The sequence below is a fragment of the Cheilinus undulatus genome, linkage group 11 (assembly GCF_018320785.1).
Source record: "Cheilinus undulatus linkage group 11, ASM1832078v1, whole genome shotgun sequence".
NCBI lineage: Eukaryota > Metazoa > Chordata > Actinopteri > Labriformes > Labridae > Cheilinus > Cheilinus undulatus.
Window position 1 is genome coordinate 39,982,613 of NC_054875.1, and position 21,318 is coordinate 40,003,930.

The following is a 21,318-nucleotide window of genomic DNA, read 5'->3' on the forward strand; positions in this document are numbered from 1 at the left end:
TTGAATCAATGCAAGCACATCAATAAGTCAAATTTGCTGTTTTTGCAAACATAATACCGTCCCCTTAGGATAAAATGTTCATGATAAATAATTCAAAGCTAGATGTGCAGGGAACCGTTCATGTATTCACTGTTAACTGAAACTGGCAGTTAAATTCGATGTAGATGCCAAAATATTGTGCTCCATGTCGTCATTTTTCATTTCATTGACATATTCCCAGCGTGAGGATTTCTTCACTGGCAAGGAGTATATTTTGACAGTTCTTACCGGAAGTAGTGCCTGTTTTTTGTTTGATTGCACTCTTTTAGTCGTTCTTTTCCCCGATTTTTAACGAATTTATAACTTTCTCGTTTTACTTTCTCCTCTTGCTCTTCTGTTGGGCAAACAAGGGTTGCGTTATATTATAACTCGTCAAGTTTGGTCTAAATTTACAAAGTTCGCTTTCGCTTCTTTATTTGCTTAAAAGAGTCTACAGCCTTCGTAATGGTTTTATTTTGAATGTAACTACCCGGAAATTATTACGTCACTGAGGCGTAACCATAGGGCGTAACGCCGGGGCAGACCTCTTCGCTCATTGGCTAACTGCGAAATTTGAAATACAACGCGCTTATTGTGGCTGTATCAGCGGAAGGATGTGGACAAAGGTACAACAAGCTGGTTCCTGAAAAAGAAAAGGATTAAGCAGTCTGATACAGGGGATTTTCAACCCAGAAATTCTTCATTTCTGAAAAGGTAAGTAGCTAATGCTACTTTTGGCTAACATAGGTAAACAAAGAAGAACCTTACGACAACAGTTGAATTCATATAACCGCCATGTTGTTCTTTTATGACACAACTCGATTTTATATGTGAAAGATATGTCCCTGGAGGTATAACAAGCTAAGACGTAAAATAAAAGACTCTTAGGGACCAAATACGATGGGAACTGAGACATTTCTGTAAAAATGGTTGTTAAGGGCAACTTTGATGTTTTTTTCTTTTGTTGTTAAGACGTTAGAGGATGGGATCACTTTCTTTTTACCGTTAGCTAATCTGACAGCAGCAATAGACCAGCATAATATAGCCAATAACGTAGAATAAGTGTTCATTCATATTCTTCCAGTGTCAAGCCCATCATGGAGACTGCTGTGCTTGGTCTCCAGAGCTTATATGATAAGCTGAGGAATCAAGTTGACCTTCTCAATGAGAACATTGAACCCAGTGAGTAATTAGTGGCTTCTAGTTTTATCTTTTACTTCTCATCATTTTAAGACTAATGCTTAGGCCGCCTACACAGATGCTTGCCATATTTTTATATTAGTCTCTTCTCATTCACAGACTTCATCCAGATGGCCCAAAATTTTGAGGACTGCCGCCGCAGATGGCTGAGGGCAGAGCAAGAGCTGGGCTCTTGCAAAGAGACTCTCACCAAAACAGAGACGGAGAGGGGAGCCCTGGAGGTCAAACTGAAACACGCTCGCAACCAAGTGGACGTGGAGATCAGACGCAGGCAGAAGGCTGAGGCTGATTGTGAGAAGTTGGTACGTGGGGGCAAAAGGTCACTCCTATTCACATGTTAAAGCTTCATTTATGACTTTTAGGATGTGTTAAGCAGACTGATATTGATTTTGAAGCCTCTTTATGATCTACAAAAGCAAATAAGAGCATCAGCTTGAAGATTATCTACCCAGGTGTATATCTGAAAACACTGCTGTGGACACATATCAGATAAAGTAAATGAATTTCATACATTTTTCACAGCATAGATTCTTCTTGAGTACATTTAACTGAAATAAAGCAGGATATGATTTCACACAAAAATACAACTTACGGTGGTTCAGTTCAGTTGATCAGTTCTGTCAATTTGTTACATACATTAAGATCACAGTGCACAATCAATATAATGATAAATTACGTTATAAGAAAGAACAATAAAAACATATTGCATATACAAAACTTAAGTGCTGCTGCTCAGTAAGTCTTACTGCTTGGTGATACATATAAGCTGTCCGCTGTTACATGCCCAGATGCACTAAAGACATCTGGCTGAAGCAAGGCGTGAAAACCGGCTGTTTGCTAAGTGGGTAGTGTCCTGTATGATGTGTATTTCCCTTCACTTGCAAATGTCCTGTGCTCATGGCAGCAGGGATCCAGCGATGCTTGAAGTGTTTTATAAGAGATGCATCAATATTGGCCTAGTTTACAAAAACATAAGTCATCTGCAAATAGTTTGGTATGTACAGGTATTAGTCACCAATGTCGGTCTGTAATGTCCAGTAAGTTTTATGCTGGTATCAGCTGGTATATCCAGGATGCATTTTACTGAACAGAAGTGGCCTGTGTGTCTGTGGAGTCTTAAAAAGTATTAAATGTGATATTTTTTAGTCAGAATAAAGGCCTTTAAAAAGTATTCAAATCTTAAAGACTACGTGGTCTTAAATTTTGTTCTTTAAATTTTTTGGAGTAATTTAGAGAGGTTTTAGGCTTAAAATGCTTTGAAATCAGAATAAAAGAGTATTAAAAATATCCTGAAATGGGCAGTTGTACCTTGTATTTTTCCCCTTAAAACCTAAATGTATGCAGTTCTACTTTTTAACCTTTAACTGAAGTGCAGAACTTGTTGATAGTGTAGGTACTTCTAGATTGTGGTATAACAACTTTTATGCAGCTTAAGTTGAAAATATGACCATTCATTAGGGCTGAGTGAAACCTTTGATCTGTTTTTATGGACAGACATGAGAAAAAACATTAGCACATGAGGAGTCTTACACCAAAAGTGTAAGAAGTGATGATTAATCCATCTGCATTGCCTAAATTGTTATGTTAAACATCACTATCTGTATTGTCCCTAATTCTCACAACCAGTGCATCTCTAGTTATTACTGTCCTCTTCATAGGTTTATGGTCTTGTGCTGTATTGTTGCCCAAAAAATAAGTATGCTTCCTTCTGTTAAAATGCTTTTAATTGTCAGGCTATAGGAACTTATAAGCATTCTTGTGACGAACAAACAGGAAGTTTATCATAGAAAGCTTTAAGTTTTTCTTTTTTTTTTAATTTCATTAAGATAAAACAAGATTTTTTTTTGCTTGCATCGATATAATACAGGACCGTCAGATTCAGTTGATTCGGGATCTCCTGACCAGTGAAGGATCCAGTAACAGCATCCAGCTGAGTGCAGAGCAGCGCTCCGCTTTGGCCTTCCTGAACACAAACTGTCAGCCGGCTGCCAACATCAACACCAGCCGAAGGTAGAAAGTCTTTCATGCAACTTTTTAAGTTTCAATAACTGTTGAAGTTCTTGTCTGTTGCTGGGCGCAGTCCTTATTTTAAAAAAGTGCTGCACAATTTGGTAATAATGTGCGACTGTGATTATACTGGACAACAATAATGTGAATGGTATCACGAGTGTACTAGCTTGGTTATCAAGGAACATAAAGAGAATAATGATAGTTTTGTAGTGACTTTTTCTCGGCTCAATGCATAAAAATGTTAAGTAGCACAGATAAATACAAAACTTGAAGTTTTTACAGCACTTCTTAATGAAAAGTACTAAATAACTTGGTATTACTTGATACTTTTAGCTTAAAGTCCTTTCTGCAGGCATTTTTTTAAACATTTCAAGCACTAATGACTACAAGAATAATTGCAGCCTTTTATCCAATCATGTATTTGCACATCCTGACATTGCAGTAAGATTATTTGTGCAGCACTATTCTAAAGTATGTGAAATGTCAGAGATATTTGGAGAGCTGCAGAGCACAGCATTACTGATTGTTTTCCTTGTTTGTGAAGTTACATTTGCATGTGGAAGCATCTCGCACTTAAGAGTCAGGTGCACACAGAACTGCTTTTACAAGCTTACTTTAAACTGGAGAGCTCATTTTCTCCAGCTGTTACCATCTCCAATTATTTTTTTACATGAATGCACCAAAAACTTTCTAACCTTTTTGAAATTCCAAATGCATTTCCATTTCCATTTTACAGGATAAAAATTCAAATAGTAGAATTTTTAAAGATGTTTTGGTTGTAGAAGAATGTAAAATGTGATTGAAAATACCACAGAGCAGCCTAACATCTGGGTGTTTTGTTGTCCCTAACAGACTGACAACAATAGATGAGTCAGCCTCCATCTTGTCAGATATCAGCTATGACAAAACTGATGACTCACTTGTAAGTATTTCACTTTTCAAACATCTTTAAATTAAAGATCACACTCAGTTGAATGAGCCCTTCAAATAAAAAAAAATCTGATTCATATGTGCTTGATGTGTGACAGGATTGGGACTCCTCCACTGTGAGGACAGTGCGACTCAAGAAAAGAGAGAAAAGGGTATGTAAGGTCCATGTGAAACTCTGCTTTTAAAATATTTTGTCTTTGGAGGAATGGCTTCTTATTCCATGGGAGTATAGATGTTATATCTAATTTTCTGATTTCAGCGCTCCTCAAGAAACCATGTTGACGGCCCTCCAATGGCCTCCAAACGCTCTCGATCAACAGGCAGAACCTCTGGCCAGGTAAGGTTTTATACAGTCATGGCTAAAGACATGGTTTTAATACACCTGTTTGGTCACATTCAAGCTACAACAATGTTGTAGCTCAATCAGGAAAGTTAGCTGGAATGTTGTTCCTGTCCCAGTAGATGTGCACTGCAGAGGAGTCATTTTATTGAAACAGATCGCCTCCACTATGGTAGATACAATATCTCCTCTTTGAGCTTGCAAATATGGAACTTCTTCCTGTTGATCTTATTAAGCAAGAAGTGAAATCATGGACACATTTTACAGCTCTGGACATTTGTAAATATTCAGTGCTTTACTTTTTGTACAATGAACGTTAACCCTCTAACTTACAGTGATGTTGTGCATGTTGTTTTTGTCCATCACCTTTTCTCCTTTCTCATTTCATGACACCGGGAAACTAAAATGCTTCCACATGTCAGATTTAAAAGTCTCTGGAGCCTCCACAATCTCAAAAACTTTGCCACTCGGTTTCCCCTCGCTGCTGGTAGCATCTGCCATTTTTGTGCCATTAGATCCAGTGTTAATTTTGGAAGCTATTTTTAATTTTAGTCTTAGTTTTAGTCTTTAAATGAAATGCATTTTAGTTTTAGTCACACTTTAGTCATTTCTACCCTTTAAGTTAAAGTCGACGAAAACTACATTACATTTTAGTCTTGTTTTAGTCATATTGACGAAAACTAAACTTAGTTTTTCTCAGTTTTAGTCATCACAGATCTATTTTGGTTAGTCTTAGTCTAGTTTTTGTCATGGAAAAAAAGGCTGTCAACGAACATTTTTTAGTCATAGTTTTAGTCGACGAAATTAACACTGCACTGGTTAGATCAAGCCAGATAGGTACACAAGGGCCGATGGGAACTGTAGTTCCAACTTCCCTTTGCTCTGCTCCACCAAAAACACTACACCTTTTGCCTTGAAGACCTATTGTTTGAAAGTGTCATGCCAGTACTGAGACGCTTCTGTCTCTGCAGTATTAACAATAGTTATCTCCCTATCAACCGCATTATCCAGATGTGCTATTAGACTGGCCACCAGTGAGACGATTTTCAGGTCTTGACAATTTAAAAACGTGGGACACTGCAGCTATGGGGACGGCTTCAAAACATTTTTGACAAGAGAGACAATAGGAGCACTTCAGGTATCCCCTAAACTGCCGTTGTTCATCTGGGGACTACTTTAAAAAAAGAGATGGAAAGGGGCGCAGATGGCTTGATGGTTAGATTGCGCCCAAAATACATGGACAGCTGGAGTTCAAGTCCGACTTGTGTCTCTTTCAACACGTCACCCCACTCTATCATCCCTGATTCCTGCTTTATCTACCGTCCTCTCTCTCAAATAAAGGCAAAAGGCCCCAAACTATATCTGTGGGGATGGAAACATTAAAAATGTACTATGGGCATCAGCTAGTGCCTTCTTTAGAGTTTAGTGATGCAGTGAAGCAAAGAGAGTAATTTTTCTCTCTGTACGTGGATTATTTATACAAATGTTACTGACGTTTTCTACATCTTTTTTGAACAATTTTAACAGTGCCATGCTCTGAATGCATGTGGTGTGAAAGCTCATTTAAACTCTGGGGAACAACACGCTGGAAAGCTCGCTGCTTGCGGCTCATACTAGGCGCGTTCTTGTGAAACACGTATGAACACCATTGCAAAAGCAGAAATTTGAAGACAGTCTGAATTTGGTGCTGCTCTGTTGGTTATGTGGTGAAAAAGGCAGCAGGAGATGAATTTCTGATTTTTGTTCTGGCCAATAGATGCGCCATTTTTGTCATCTTCTACATCTTCTTTTCATCTTCATTGCTGTGTACTTTGGGAAAACAGCACCATAAATGCACTTGACGTTTTTCAACCAAGTGGAGTGTGAAAACAAAGCAAACCACATGAAAGAGCAGCAATGCTACAATTTCAGCCCCCAGTTGAACCGAGTTGGCTGTGGCAAGCCTAAATCTTTACTACAGTTTCAGTCAAACTAACATGTTTACATATATTTTAAAAGTTTTATTCGAACTAACACAATAATTTGACTTTTTCTGACTACATGTAAACATACTGACTGTTAGAGGGCCACTAAGAACAAATGACATCTTTCCCAACAACTGAATCTCTGTAGTTGCAGCACACCCTAAAAAATGAATATATCATTTACAGTTTGTTGTTGCAAACCTGTGACAAGCTCTTACATCTATGGTTGTATGTGATTATCCTGACTTTTTTTCAATGTAACAGGGAGCTGAGACACTTGTGACAAAGACCACAGTGACTGTTCCCCCTAATGGAGGGCCTGTCGAGGCTGTGTCTACCATAGAGACTGTTCCGTACTGGACTCGCAGCAGGAGAAAGACTGGTAAGACCTTTGTTGTTTTTCCTTTTTGCTGGTGTTCTCACAGCTAAGTAAAACGATCCCATTTGTTCTCATCCAGCTGATTGTATTTCCAAGAGCTTTAAATTTGAACAGAGCCCTCTTGGGACGCAGACACAATAAAATCCAGCCTACTCTTTTCAATATCTGTTCATTATTTGTAGAGATGTTTTGAGTCAGCAGCAGTGATGTGACAGCTTATTCTCCCATTACTGCAGGATGGTCATGGTATGTGACACACTGTTATTAATCTTTTATATTCAGCTGCCATGGACTGGGACTCTGAATCTGTCCAGTCTGAGGATGTGTTCAAGCAGCCTGTCAACCCTGACGCCGAGATAAAAGCTCAGCCCAGCACTCCACAGAGCCAAGGAGGTGTCCGTCACCATGAGTTTGTCTCTAAAACTGTGAGAATCTCCAAATTAGATGCTTTTCGCTCCCTGTTTTGCTTTTGTGTCTTTCCATTGAGGGTTATTTATTTGTTATCACCTACTATGCAAATTAAATTGTAACACATTTTATTGTTATAGGCATATTTTGGCACATTGCACTGAACATTATGGCCACTAGAATTAAAAAACATTTTTTTTATTGCTCATTTTGCATTCATACTTGTGCAGAGCATTTCTTTGAGTTTACAGGCCAAAACAAAGGGTTATCTCCTGGTTATTCTGAGCAGCTATTAAGTGATAATCTTTACCTCCTCCTCAGTCATGTTGATTGTCTTTTATAGGTCATAAAGCCTGAGTCTTGTGTACCCTGTGGGAAGAGGATCAAGTTTGGGAAGCTCTCACTGAAGTGCAGAGACTGCCGGGTGGTCTCTCACCCCGAGTGTCGGGATCGTTGTCCTCTGCCGTGCATCCCCAACCTGGGTGCTACACCTGTCAAAATCGGAGAGGTATGTGACGTTAATGTCCCACATGGGTTTCTCTCTAGTGCAATGTACACAAATCTGTAAAGTGTTGCCACAGCACTTAAAGTTAACCCCATGTTTCCAGGGTGTGCTTGCAGACTACGTCCCAGAGTCCTCTCCCATGATTCCTCCTCTTGTTGTCCACTGTGTCAGTGAGATTGAGCAAAGGGGCCTGCATGAGGTGAGTGCTCTTTTCGTGCCATGATTATATGAAATCACATAAAATTAATATCTCCATTAAACTGGAACAAAGGAGTTTTACTCAGATTGTACAGTCTGTTTCTGGGAGATTAAATTTGTGTTTGGTCTGGCTCAAAATGAGGATCTCTGCGTGACTCTGCTGCTGTCTCAAATTAGTAGATCCCTGCATGACTCTGCTGCTGTTTCTCCCTTCTGTTGCTTTCTGTTATGCTCCTTTCTCTCCATTTGGCAATGGCATCCATCCTAAAAAGGTTGGCTTTTCTCATATGAGATGAGTTTACAGCTTCTGCTTTAATTTATGCAAACAGTGTTCTTATCTTTAGGGCCATAAGTCTGAAAGCGTTATGGCAGTTGTTCTATGGTTAACCTACAAAACTGTGACGCTTATGAGAGCTGACTGCAGCCTGTAATAATGGCTTTTAAGCATTAATCTCATAGTAATGCATCAATTTGATGTAATGATCTGAAATTCAAAATGATTAATTATCAGGCAGAGTATGAAGTTGAGGAGCAGGATAGATGACATAAGAGACTTTTGTATAGAGTTGTAGGACCCTAACTTTGAAAAGCAGATAGACTGGCCAGATTCAGTGTCTGTCATGAGGCGGATCCATCATGCAAAGCATCAATCTGAAATGCTTGTTCCCAGTCAGAGAATGACCAGACTGATCCAGAGATGCATGATATTAGCAGTCTGAGATCGGTATCCGCAGATATCAAAATTTCTGTCGATATTTGCCTTCAATATTTTGCCTGTGTATTTCAGCATATATCGACTGCCAATTTTGTCCATATATACAAATAAATTAGTGGAGTTTTAGGCTGAACCAACAGACCTGTGTCAGTCAAGGTCTTTTTCTTTATTTATACTCATTCTTCAAACTTTAAAATGTTTTTAAGGACTAAAGTTTGTTTCCTCGGTCATCCTCAAACCTGAAAGTGTGTCCAAAAAGATAGAAATTTCTTGTCTGAAAAGCATATTGAAATATTGGTAACGGCTAAAATGAGTATTGGCATATCGGCAAAAATCCAATAGAGTGCATCCCTAAACCAATTGGTGTTTGAAGAGAAAGAGGCGGTAGCTGTAGGGCTCAACAGTGCCTGCAGAAGTTTTTGCTGGTTCCAGTAGTAAAATTCACCATTCAGATCACTCAAAGATATTTCATATACTCATTTACACAGTGCTTCTAATGCATAACCCAGTCTCACCAGCAAACTGTAGACTATAAAAATATTCGATCCAGCGCAAAAACGGCATTCAAAACTGGGAGGAAGGCAAGGGTACAAGACAGTGTACTTATTTCTTTACAAGTAGCAAAGATTTATGCATTCCATAGTCCATTGCAGTTCATTTTATTCATTGTTAATGATAGCTTTTCAAGCTTTCTTACCAAATTGCCATATATTTAATGTGGTGATTATATCTAAAATGAGAATGTCGTAATATGTTGTAGTTTGAGCATTTATTGCTTTATACTGCGGCGGCATCTATTGTCATCATCAACAGTCGACAGCCTTTTATCTCTGTAGTCGAGTTCATGGTAACTAGAGACCCCACCAGTCAGAGATGTTGCTGTGACACTCAAGGATTGTGGGTATTGTAGTCTTTTAGCTAGGGTCTCAAATTAACAGTTTGCTTAAAATGAGGTTGATTTCTTGTAAACAGTTGTCTTCTGTAAGAGCATATACTATCGTTTCACACTCGGGTAGCTCATATTAAGTACCTTGGATATTTTGGAATGTATGGCTAACAATCAAATCCGCGATGGAGAAAATGAATGGGATTTTCACTTCCAGAACCACACCGTTGAGCTCTTTGAGTGGTTTAGTTGTAGAGACTGCAAGCCCGTAAACAATGACTGCCAGTGAAGATATTTGTTGCTTTTCTTGCAGCCAGCTTCACCAAGAGGATGATTTACCAACTGGCTAGATTTACCGCTGATAATGACCATTGATAACAGGCTTGTTGAGCTTGCTCTGATTGGCCATAATGAATATAACAGATTGAACATTTGTCCAATCACACTCTTAGTTTAGTTTTGCCCAGATAGATGTGAAATAAATAACATGCCATGGAGTAGTGAAAAGGTCTATGCATACCAGGTCAAGGACTGTTATGATCCCTAATTTATTAGCTTTGATACATACTAGTACAAACAAACGGCACTGACCTGCTTAGATACCACACAGTACTTGGTATTTTTTATCGTTAATAACATATACTGCTTGAATACTAAGGCTGGGTATTCAATCAAATTGTTGAATATTTGTGTTTCTTCCCTGTCAGGCTGGTCTATACCGTCTCTCTGGTGTTGATCGCACAGTGAAGGAGCTGAAGGAAAAGTTTCTCCGCAGTAAAACAGTCCCTGTGCTCAGCAAGGTGGACGATATCCACGCCATCACCGGCCTCCTCAAAGACTTCCTGAGGAACCTGAAAGAGCCTCTTCTCACCTTCCGCCTCAACCGTCCTTTTATGGAAGCCGCAGGTTTGTGTTTGTGTTTTATGTAGCTGCTGTTTCAGATGTGAATGGCTCCGTAGAGAAAAAGCAACAAAAAACACAAATTGTTTAAACAACTGGAACGTACCCTTACTTGTTTATGGACTGCAGAAATTTACCCAGCAGAGCCTTTAAATGTGAGTTCACAAGTGTCTCCTCTATTTTGTTTCTGCAATTTGTTCTGAGCAGTGACTCAAAAGACAGAAAGTGGAACAACAAAAAAAGAGCTCAGTTTGTTGGCCTTTTTCTGTATTTATTTGTCACCAGAGTCAGATACATTTTCCTTCAAGTTGTTCATTAAATTCCAACAGCCCCTCGTTTCTCGCTCTCTGCTGATGAAATTGCTTTCTTTGTTCCCTCTCAGAGGTTTCTGACGACGACAACAGCATCGCTCTGATGTACCAAACCATCAGTGACCTGCCACTGGCCAACAGAGACACTTTGGCTTTCCTCGTCCTTCACCTGCAGAGGTGAGCTACTAACTCTCCTGTAAATATGATGCCAGTATAAACATACATGACCTCTGAATATCTCTCTGCTGCCTTATTAGATAAAATACTTAGCTTTGATGCCTTTCATGCGCCTGCATCTATGTTGGGATTTCTGAAATTCACAGAAGTCTTTCCCCTCTCTTCTTCTGACCTTTTCAACGTTTTTCTGAATTTTCTACATTTAATTGGATTAAAGTGCTCCAGGCAATATTTCTTTTAATAAACAACCCAAGTTCATCCCATTAAATTTGATCATGTTCAACAGAAAAAAAACAGCTTCTTGAGCCTGAGATACATTTGAAGAACTGTAAATTGAATTTTGTACACACTGGTACTGTGTATTGGCAATAATCCTGCAGAACAATACATACTACAGTGCTAGAGTTCAAATTAAATTGATTTCATGGACTTAAGGTTGAGCAATATTGAAAAAAAAATACAGTGGAATATCTTTTCTTTCTCTGACATATATTAGGATGTTTAAAAAACACGAGTTTTTTTCCAAATAAATACAGTGAGTTTCTATAGCTGTAAAAGCAATTAACATTTGGATCTTACAGTCATAGACTGATTATTTGGACTTTGAATGTATTTAATGTGAGGCTCACACTGAGGAAATAATATCATGGGCAATACTATTCTTTCTAAATTATGAACATGAAGTTTGATAGATGCTCTTATACTAAAGAGTCAATATTAGTTTTAGCTACAGCTATGTAGCATACAGTACTGTGTAGAACTTTTAGGCATGTTTGAGCCAAAACTGAGGCTGAAATAAGGCGTAGATGTGGAGAGTAAGCCCAACTGAGGGTACCATCAGACAGGAAGGAGGATTGACACAACCTGGGTAGTCCTCTAGATGTCCTTGCATATTACCAGTGGCATGGGAAAATAATCTGCTGAAAATAAAAGCAAGTTCACGACAGAGTAAGGTGTGTATGTAGCGAGTAAGCATGGCTTAGGGTACCGCCCAGGCAGGTAATAGGGTTGCCACGAGTCCCTGGTTGTGCTGTGGATGTCCCAAGGGCCTGATAACTGCAGAGGGTGTAAAACCAGCCCTGAAAATGCCTGATGTACAAAGCCCATGATAAATCCTTAGAACCCCACATACCTAAAACTTGCACTCTAGTGTATGTTTCTCATTAATCCGAAATAAATCGAGCTGTATAAGTAGACATTGTACTCAGTTTGTGTCATCTCTAAGGGGAGCTGTGTCATCTGAGAGCATGTAAACGAGGTTAATATTGTTACTTGACATTTTATTAAATGCTTCAATTTTGATTTTGTGTCTGGGATTGAAAAATTATTGGATTTTGGTCTTGAAAGTGCCTCAAATTGTACATGTAAAAGAATGAGATTTCATTTTTGATTTTCTGAATCTGCAAATTTTAGTAACATGCCACCAATATTTTCAGCCAATAAATTGGTTGTAAATATCTGCAGATATTTTCATATCTGCTGATACCAATAGTTGCCTTTTTAATAAATAGAAAGATGGATAGGTGTAATTTATTGATCCCATAATGAGAAGTTTTGGTGTTACAGCAGCATTAATCAACAGGTAAAGCAGCAGAAGAATAACTACACTGTAAATAAACATTACAAACTATGTAGTAAGAATTAAGTAAAAGGTTTGAACATTTACAAGCAGTAAGTTATCTAGCAATAGAAATAAAGTGTTTGAATGAGTGACTGAAAATAACAATTAAAAGTTAATATCAGATATTTTGCAGATGATACTGGGCATTTCTGATTGTAATGTCTCTCTCATGGTGATTAGCTATCAAGCTGAATGTCTTTCTAATAAAGATTTAAAATAAGTCAGAGAGTCTTTATATAACATGTGCAGCTGGTTGCAACTGCTTGGTAAAAAGCTGTAAGTTGCAGAAAATCTTGAAAAACCCACCTTGAATGCGCTTGAATTTGAACAGACAGACAAAGCTTGTGTTAAATGTACACATGCCGAGTGAGAAAGCCGTTCTTGTTTGCATATTTTTATTATTTATTTCTATGTAATTATTGTAAAAACCCGTGTTATAAAAATATACATGTATTTTGTGCAGGCCTAATAGAAATACTTAAAGATGTCATTTTTAGGATTTCTGATTCAAGAAAAAAAAAACTGCCACTAAGTACAAAAACATGAACATATGCTATTGATGTCCTCACATGCATAATTGCACTTTTAAATCTAGATAACATCCAGCATCATTGCACTTTTCTCTTTGCAGTCTCAGCCAAAAAATTAACTCATGGCCAGATTTGTAAAAGAATGCCGCCTTGAATAAAGATATTTGATGACTGATACAACTCACCTAGTTTAATATCATCATACTCAAGCACTTTGATGTTTTCTAAAGGTAGAACAAGATTAAATTTTATTAATCTAAAGGAAACCCTGCAGCCAGACTGCTCAATATTACAGTACCAAATACAGGGTAACAGAAAGGAGCAAGGATGTTCAAAGGAAATGTACTCACAAAAGGAGAATTAGTTATAAATTAATAATTTTAATACTTTTTAACCCCATTAATCAAAAGACTGATCAGATCTGTTTCTCTTTCAGAGTTGCTGACAGTTTGGACACTAAGATGGACATCAGTAACTTGGCTCGAGTGTTTGGTCCTACTATTGTGGGTCATGCAATTCCAAACCCGGACCCCATGACAATCCTGCAGGACACCAAAAGACAACCTAAGGTAAGCCTGAACAAGTCTGAACATCCATTATTGCAAATTTAGTTAGTGAGTGGTTTATTAGTCGTATAACTCTTGTTACTGATGATGAAATACTGGGTTTAATACAACAGGGCTGCAGTTCTGAATGCAGCATAAGAGCAGCCAAACAAGCTTTCTTTGTTTGGATAAAGAATCCAGTTAGGGATTACATTTTTGCCTGCAGCGACAACCATCTGATGTCATCCTAAAAAGAGTTAGTCACAGTTTCTGAGAAGTCTTAAGAGCAGTGCGTCATCTGCTGCTTTTTATCAAACATCACTCTGTGTTTTCTCTATTACTCCATGTCACAACCATAAAAGGCAGAAAGTGGCATTATTGTGTTTGGTTGTAGTCATGTTTTTGTTTGCTGTCAGTGTTTACCTCAGTGAATTTACTGCATTTCCTTTGACTCCATCACAATAACAGTGGTGTGCTTTAGATTGTGCTTGGAGTGCAGCTTTTTGCAGTATCAGTGGTGTGTCTAAATAGACCTGTATTTTTGACAGTGCTAGTTAAACTCAGTGTGCTTGTGCTTGCTGATGTGTGTGTTGTCATTATGATAACCAAGTAACATTTCTTCTAAATGAAGGATAATCTAAGGCCCAAAGCATTTTGAGTATTCAGATATCAAGTGAATAGCAGATCTCACTTGCCCTTATGCAAACAACTGCTAATATGTTTTCCCTACATGTTGTTGCAGTGAAGCTGCTGGCAGTAAGAATGAATGGAGAAAATACAGAAGACTTGAGCTAAGAGGCTAGCAGTGCCTCTTTAACGGCTTTTCTCCTTTGTGGTGTCATACACATGCTTTTAAAGGATACAGTGATGTACTTTTTATCAAGTAAATCTCGTAGGGTACTGGCTAAATGTAAATGACATCTCCTTCCAAGATGACAGGTTGTGGGGGAGTCGTGATGGGTAATTCACAGGCGAGCCAGTTCCAAATGTTTGCACTTTTTGTGAGTGACTGGAGCTCTTTCTTGAAAGATATTTTTGTTATTTTAAAGAGATTAAAGGCAAAATGGTACCAAATAAAGAGCTGTAGACTGGCTGTTGTTATTAGACTGAGCAAAAAGTCTGTTTTTAAAAAACTAAAGCCATGCTTTTTTGTGTACTAGCAGAATAAAGCAGATCTTGTCTGTTGACAGAGCAGTCTTTGATGTGTGCCAACACATGGTGTGTCCACACAACCGGATGAAGGCAGACCTCCTCAGTATGAAGTCTAAGAGATTAAATAACAAACCGTTTTCATTATGCATTGAAGTGCAGCCACACAAAGCATTAAGGATTACCACTTGGCATCAGAATGCATCCATCTTCTATACTGCTTATCCTATTTGGCGTTGCAGGGAGGCTGGAGCCTATCCCAGCTGTTAGTAGGCGAGAGACGGGGTACACCCTGGACTAGACGCCAGTCAGTCTCTGGGTTGACAGACAACCAGGCAGGCTCACACCTACGGCCAATTTAGAGTCCCCAATTAACCTAACAAGCATGTCTTTGGTGGTGTGAGAGCTGGAGTACTTGGAACAAACCCACTCATGCAAACTCTGCACAGAAAGACCCTGACCAGAAAGCAAACCAGGAACCTTCTTGCTGTAAGGCAACAGCGCTAACCTCTGTGCCACCATGCAGCATCCCAAGGCCAAAACAAGTGATATACACTATATGGACACAAGTATTTCTCTACACCTGTTAATTACTGAATTCAGGTGTTTCAAACCTGTTATCTCAGGTGTATCAAATCAAGCACCTTGTCATGCAGTCTGCATTTGCAGACGTTTGTGATACAAATGGACTGCTATGAAGAGCTCAGTGACTTCAACCGTGGTACTGTGATGGATGCCTCCTTTGCAATAAGACAGTTTGTGAAATTTCTTCCCTGCTGGATATTACACAGACAACTGTAAGAGATATCAGAAGGTTGAAGCGTTAAGGAGCAACAGCAACTCAGCCATGAAGTGGAAGAGCAGGTAAAAACGTAAAAAACAAACAAAAAAAAAACAGGCTAGGTCTCTTATCTCCAGTGAAGGACAATCTTAATGCTGCAGCATACCAGGACATTTTAGACAATGCTATGATTCCAAATTTGAGGCAACGGTTTGCCTTTTTCTATTCCAACATGACTGTGCCCCAGAGCACAAAGCAAAGACTTGAAAGACGTGATTTGATGAGATCAGTGTGGAAGAACCTGACCTCAACCCCATCAAGCACCTCTGGGATAAACTGGAACAGGGATTATAAGCCAGGCCTTCTCATCCAACATCAGTACCTGACCCCATAAATGCTCTACAGAATGAATGGGCACAAAGTCCCACAGAAACACTCCAAAATTTGTGGAAAGCCTTCCAAGAGGAGTGGAGGCTGTTATAGCTGCAAAAGGGGCCAACTCCATATTAAAGCGCATGTATTTGAATACATTTTCCTTACTGTCTCTGTTGTCGTAATGGTCAGACAGCTGAATACTTTTGTCCATATACTGTAACTCTCTGTTAATGCATTGTATAAACAGATTGAGTGTCTAAATGGAAAATCTGTAATTCTTAAGTACATGACTGCATGGCTTTTCAGTGAACTTCTCATCTGTAAGGAGGATGTGGTTTGAGTTTAACAGAGGAATGGGAGGGTCCCCCTCCAATAGAGACAGAAACAATGTAGAGAAGTTATTTAGGGCTGTGTGAGTAATGTTTGATGAATGGATACTGTTGAAAAAAATCCCCGCTATCATGGGATTAGATATAATGAAAATATCAAAGATTATGATGCATGTTCATGTTAAGTTTTTTTCAATATTTGCAGATGAGACATCTTTGGCTTGGATTAATACAGTGCCTTTGTAGGTACCCAGGGGTTCTTTACAGTAATGTAAAACCAAAGAACATAAAAAATGAATAAATAAGAGAGAATCCTAGCTATGTTTAACTTCCAGCTGAGTTGAAGATGCGGGTTTTTATCTATGTCCAAAGATAAAGTGTTGATAATCTCGCCCAGGAGGTACTTCCAGAGGGTGGGGGCTGCAGCACTGAAGACTATGACCCTGCAGTCTGCCAGTTGGTGTGGGAAGTAGAGAGCAGACTAGTGTCCAAGGATTCCCAGATTGAGTAAAGGGTTAGGGGAGGTGTGAGGGGTACTGGGGAGGGCGTGCAGTGATTTGTGGTTGAGGAGGAGGATTTTTTTATGTGATGTGAGACTTGAGTGGGAGCCAGTGTAGCTGGCTGAGAAAGGGGCTGATATGCTGCTGGGGCTTGGTGTGGGTGAGAACCCTGGCAGCTGAGTTCTGCATATACTGGAGCCAGTCCAGGGCTCTGCTGGGCACACAGAGTGGGACTCCAGACGGGAAGTGATAAGAGCGTTGATGAGTGTTTCAGCAACACTCAGTGGGTGATGGTCGATGTTTGGGGATATTTGTGTGCTGGTGAAATGCAAATTTGGCAAATGGATTTTATTTACAGCTGTAATGAGAGGCTGAGGTCTAGATTAGGTTGTGATATATTTTGAAATTAATGTCTTATAGTTGTTTATACTTATATTCACCTATTATTTATATGCCTTATAGATGTCCTTTTTTTATCTCCATTTCTGTTACATTTTCATCTTTTTCTGATGCTCTTGTAAGAATAAAAATATGTCTAAATTCCCCCATTTTTTCTCATTTAAAAGAAGATATCCCGTATTAATCCTTCAAGAGGAAATTCAGTTCTACACTGCTGCCAACCAGGATCTTATGGACATGCACTAACAGTGCGTCCTAACTACTCATGAGAGAAAGCGTCTCTGACAGAATCAGCTTGATAACATTGATTCCTACTGTGGTATACTGACAGAATAATACAGCGTGATGCTGCGGGACCTTTTTCCCCATTTGCCCAATTCCTATTTCCTTCTGTCACTGTGTTGAGATGGGCATGGAACAAGGAGAGAGGTAGCTAGCAAGGCATCAAGACTGTCTGATGGGAATGTTTCCTTGATTTTCTTCCACTTTCCTCACGCAGCAGAGCTTGTCAGCTTGCTTTACAAAGTGGAGATGGCTATGCATCAGTAATATCCATAGCCCTGTTACAAACTCAATATAAAGAACCACACTTATATTTGTATTCAAAATAAAAGCAGTAGAGATTTAAGTTGAAATAGATGCAGCATGGAAAGTAAGCCCGGACAATTAATCTAAATTTAGGGGTAACCGAAATATATCCTACCACAATTTTCAAATTGCAGGATGTGCAATATTTCTTTGACCTAAAATGTGTGTCAAAATACCAGTTTAATACATGTCTTTTCATCAGAGTTTATGCCATTCACCTTATGCCAGAAATCTGACTGATAATTGATTTTTGTGTAAATTGCAATTTGAGTCAAAATGATCGCAATTAAAAGTTTTTCTAGATTCTTCAGCCTGATTGGACAGTGAGTGCAATGCTCTGCGATGCAACACAATGTCAGTCAGTGGGCGCTGGTTTAGCTCAGTTGCCAGAGTAGGCAACCATGTACAGAGCCTGAAGTCCTCAGTGCACTGGTTCCTAGTTTGAGTCCTGTTTCTGGCGCTGTTTGTGGATATCTTCCCCCGCTCTCCCTCCCTATATTTCCTGTCTCTCTATAGGTTTCCTGATAAATGAAGGCAAAAAGCACAAAAAATAATTGCTCATCAGTAGTCCTCATCACGCTGTAGCCTAAAAATTAGAACTCCTTGTTAGACTAACCAACCAGAACTCTTAAACTCCTCCAGAAATATTTCTTTCTTCGCTTCAGAGCATCATCCCAGCACTGTGGTCTCTCAGTAATTCCCCTCTGTCTCGCCACGGCCATCTGCATAAACAGCCCTGCACTTTAGAGGCAGGATGAGGCAACACGCTGAAACAGACCTGATCTTTTGCATTTTTATGAATCCCGTATTTCCGTCCAGGTCGTGGAGCGTCTGTTGGCTCTGCCAGCGGATTACTGGAGCCAGTTTGTGATGGCGAAAAGCGAACAGCCCAACCTGGACCACCTGATCATCGAGAACGCAAACTGCTACGCCACCCCTGAGAGAAGTAAAGCAAACTGTTGTCCTGCAGTGCTTTTTTTGTATTTACACTGCTGTTTGCTGGTGGATATTTCATTGTAATGTTTGTGCTGTTGTTGCAGTGAGCATGCTGGGACCTCTGACCACTCCAGAGCACCAGCTCAATAAAACCCCCTCCTCCAGCTCCTTGTCTCAGCGCATGAAGTCCACTCTGACACCGAGGTAAGCACATGAGTTCAAACCAATCCTGCCCTGCTATACTGACAATCTCACAATCAATGCTCTTCTGATTAATCGCCTCTAGAAGTTCTGTAATGCTGATTCAAATGTTCCAGCTATAATGTGTGTTTTTACACATCAAGAGAAAAGCTGACTCCTTAGAACATCTTTCTATAGAGCTAATCTTCTGCACAATATCTCATTATGTCTCATTGACTCTCTTTTATTGACTCCTAATTCCAGTAAATGTCATTATGTGCTCTCTTTTCTTGCAGATTTGGGAGCAAAAGCAAATCTGCAGTTGGATTTCCGAGCCATGGCAAATTCTTTTCATCTCCACTCCTGAAATGAACCAAAGCAGTTATATATATATAACCCTTTATCATACCGCTATAACATCTATTTAACCATTATATCATAACACATAACATGGTACTGCTTTGACAATAGATTTAAAAACCTCATTTTTAGTCTTCCGTCCTATAACCGTTTTAATGTCACAATCCTAAGAGTTGTATTTTGCTTATTTTATGTGTTTGTGGAAGATTTTTTAACCGTATAGGTGCTTTTCTGAACTATGCATACACATGTCTGTAGAGACAAAGCTTTTGTCTTTCTCATTTTGCCTCAAAACGGGTGAAAATGTTCTTCATAGGGACCTTTTTTGAAGAATGTGTGCATAGGTTAAAATATGTTTAGTTTTATTGTGACTTGATGCTCAAATTTAATCATTTCTTTAGACAATTTTTCAACTCATGTGTCACTCAGAAGTTGAAAAATTGATTCTTTGGCATTTCATTGAAGTGTGTAACTGAATGTGTGATTGTGTAATATAATCCTTTTAGTTGTTTGCTTTTCATTTCATTTCTGTTTTGATTCCACCACTCCTACTCCTTGTGATGTAAATATTTAAAACTCCTTAAACTCTATTCTCAATCTGTAATCTAGAAATAGAAGTTTTAAGACCTTTATGGCAGCTGTTTACCATCTGCAAGATCTTATTTGCCATCCTCTGCAAGCTTGTAAAGTTTTAATGGTTTTGGTGATCTTGCAAATCTTTTCTTTCCCCTGTGTACCAAACTCTGCCAACAATCATTAGGAAAACTATTCACTGCTTTGTGTCAGGCTATTATCTTTCAATGAGGGAAATGATCTCAGTGTTATAGCTCTAATGTTTGTACTTTGGGAGGATCCTTTGAAGTAATGCCATTGCAAAAAGGCAATTAAATTAGAAGATTGGTGACTTCAGTTACTGCTTCATTATTTGATAGCATTTAGCATTAATTTTGTACACTACTATACACTTTGAAATTCATGTAAATTATAAAAATACATTTCCTACTCCAACATTAGTGTCTGTCGTCCTTCTGTTCAGTCTTAGCGCCATCTCCCTGCTATTGAAGCTAAAGGCATCCTAGGTTCAAAGGGTGTTTGAGTTATGCACTATAACACCATAACACTTCTAATGTATGATTTTAAAAGTATTACTTGTATAATATAGATGTAGGGCATGGAGCTACTACATTATAGGTCAAGACAGACTGGAGTGGTTTTCAACTTGGACTTTGAAGCTCTAAACCCTAAATAATAAATACTCAAATTAAAGTGGATATTTCTGCAAAGAAAATCCCTCAGGGTGGTCTTAAGTTATCTCACAAATACGTGATGAGGCCCAAAACCTTGACCCCTGAGCTAAGACCTCTAAAATCTAAACGGTTCATCTTCAAGTCAGAGTGGATTTTTCTGCAACATCTGAAGATAATCCCTGTCTTTTTTTTTCTATATCCTGCTCTAAAGCAAGAGATGAACATGAGGCCCCATAACTTTGACCCTTTAGCAAAGACCCCCTTATCAGTTCATCCTTGAGTAAGATGTGGCTTTTGGACAAAAAACTGCAAATTCATAAAAGTAACCTTTAAACATTGCTTTTAAATATGAGTGATGAACATGAGGCCAAGTGAACTTGATATTTAACTAAAGACCTTCAAAATGTAATCAATTCTTAACTGAGTCAAAGTGAATATTTGTGTAAAGTTTGAAGACAATCCTATGAAGACTTGCTAAAATACTTTGCTCACAACTGTGGGATGAACATGAAGCCAAAGACACTGTCTAAACAGTTAATACTGAGTCATAGTGGATATTTGTGCAACTCTTGAAGAAAATCGTGGCTTTTTTCTAGTATTCCTTTTGAAAACAACGGATGAACATGAGGCCAAGGGATATGAATCCATGAGCAAAGACTTACAAAAAACAATCGGGTGATCCTTAAGTCAGAGTGGGTATTTGTGCAAAAGTTAAAGAAAATTCTTCGAAGTAATGGTGAGATTTGTTATTCACAAGAAAATGATGATCATGAAGCCCTGTAACCTTGAACTTAAACCAACAACCTCCAAAATCTCATTGGGTTATCCTTGAGTCAG

The 21,318-nt window shown here is 38.8% G+C and overlaps 1 protein-coding gene across 1 annotated transcript; it reads left to right on the forward strand.

The window, feature by feature from the left end:
* The first annotated feature begins 591 nt into the window (after positions 1-591).
* On the forward strand, positions 592-20,242 carry racgap1 (Rac GTPase activating protein 1). Its single transcript, XM_041798443.1, has 17 exons — positions 592-732; positions 1,103-1,200; positions 1,318-1,520; positions 3,086-3,228; positions 4,081-4,150; positions 4,257-4,310; positions 4,418-4,495; positions 6,727-6,844; positions 7,124-7,266; positions 7,593-7,757; positions 7,858-7,953; positions 10,261-10,459; positions 10,836-10,941; positions 13,529-13,661; positions 18,578-18,704; positions 18,799-18,898; positions 19,171-20,242. Exons 2-17 carry the CDS (start codon positions 1,116-1,118, stop codon positions 19,244-19,246), a joined length of 1,896 nt encoding a protein of 631 aa, XP_041654377.1. The 5' UTR covers positions 592-732; positions 1,103-1,115; the 3' UTR covers positions 19,247-20,242.
* The last annotated feature ends 1,076 nt before the right edge of the window (positions 20,243-21,318 follow it).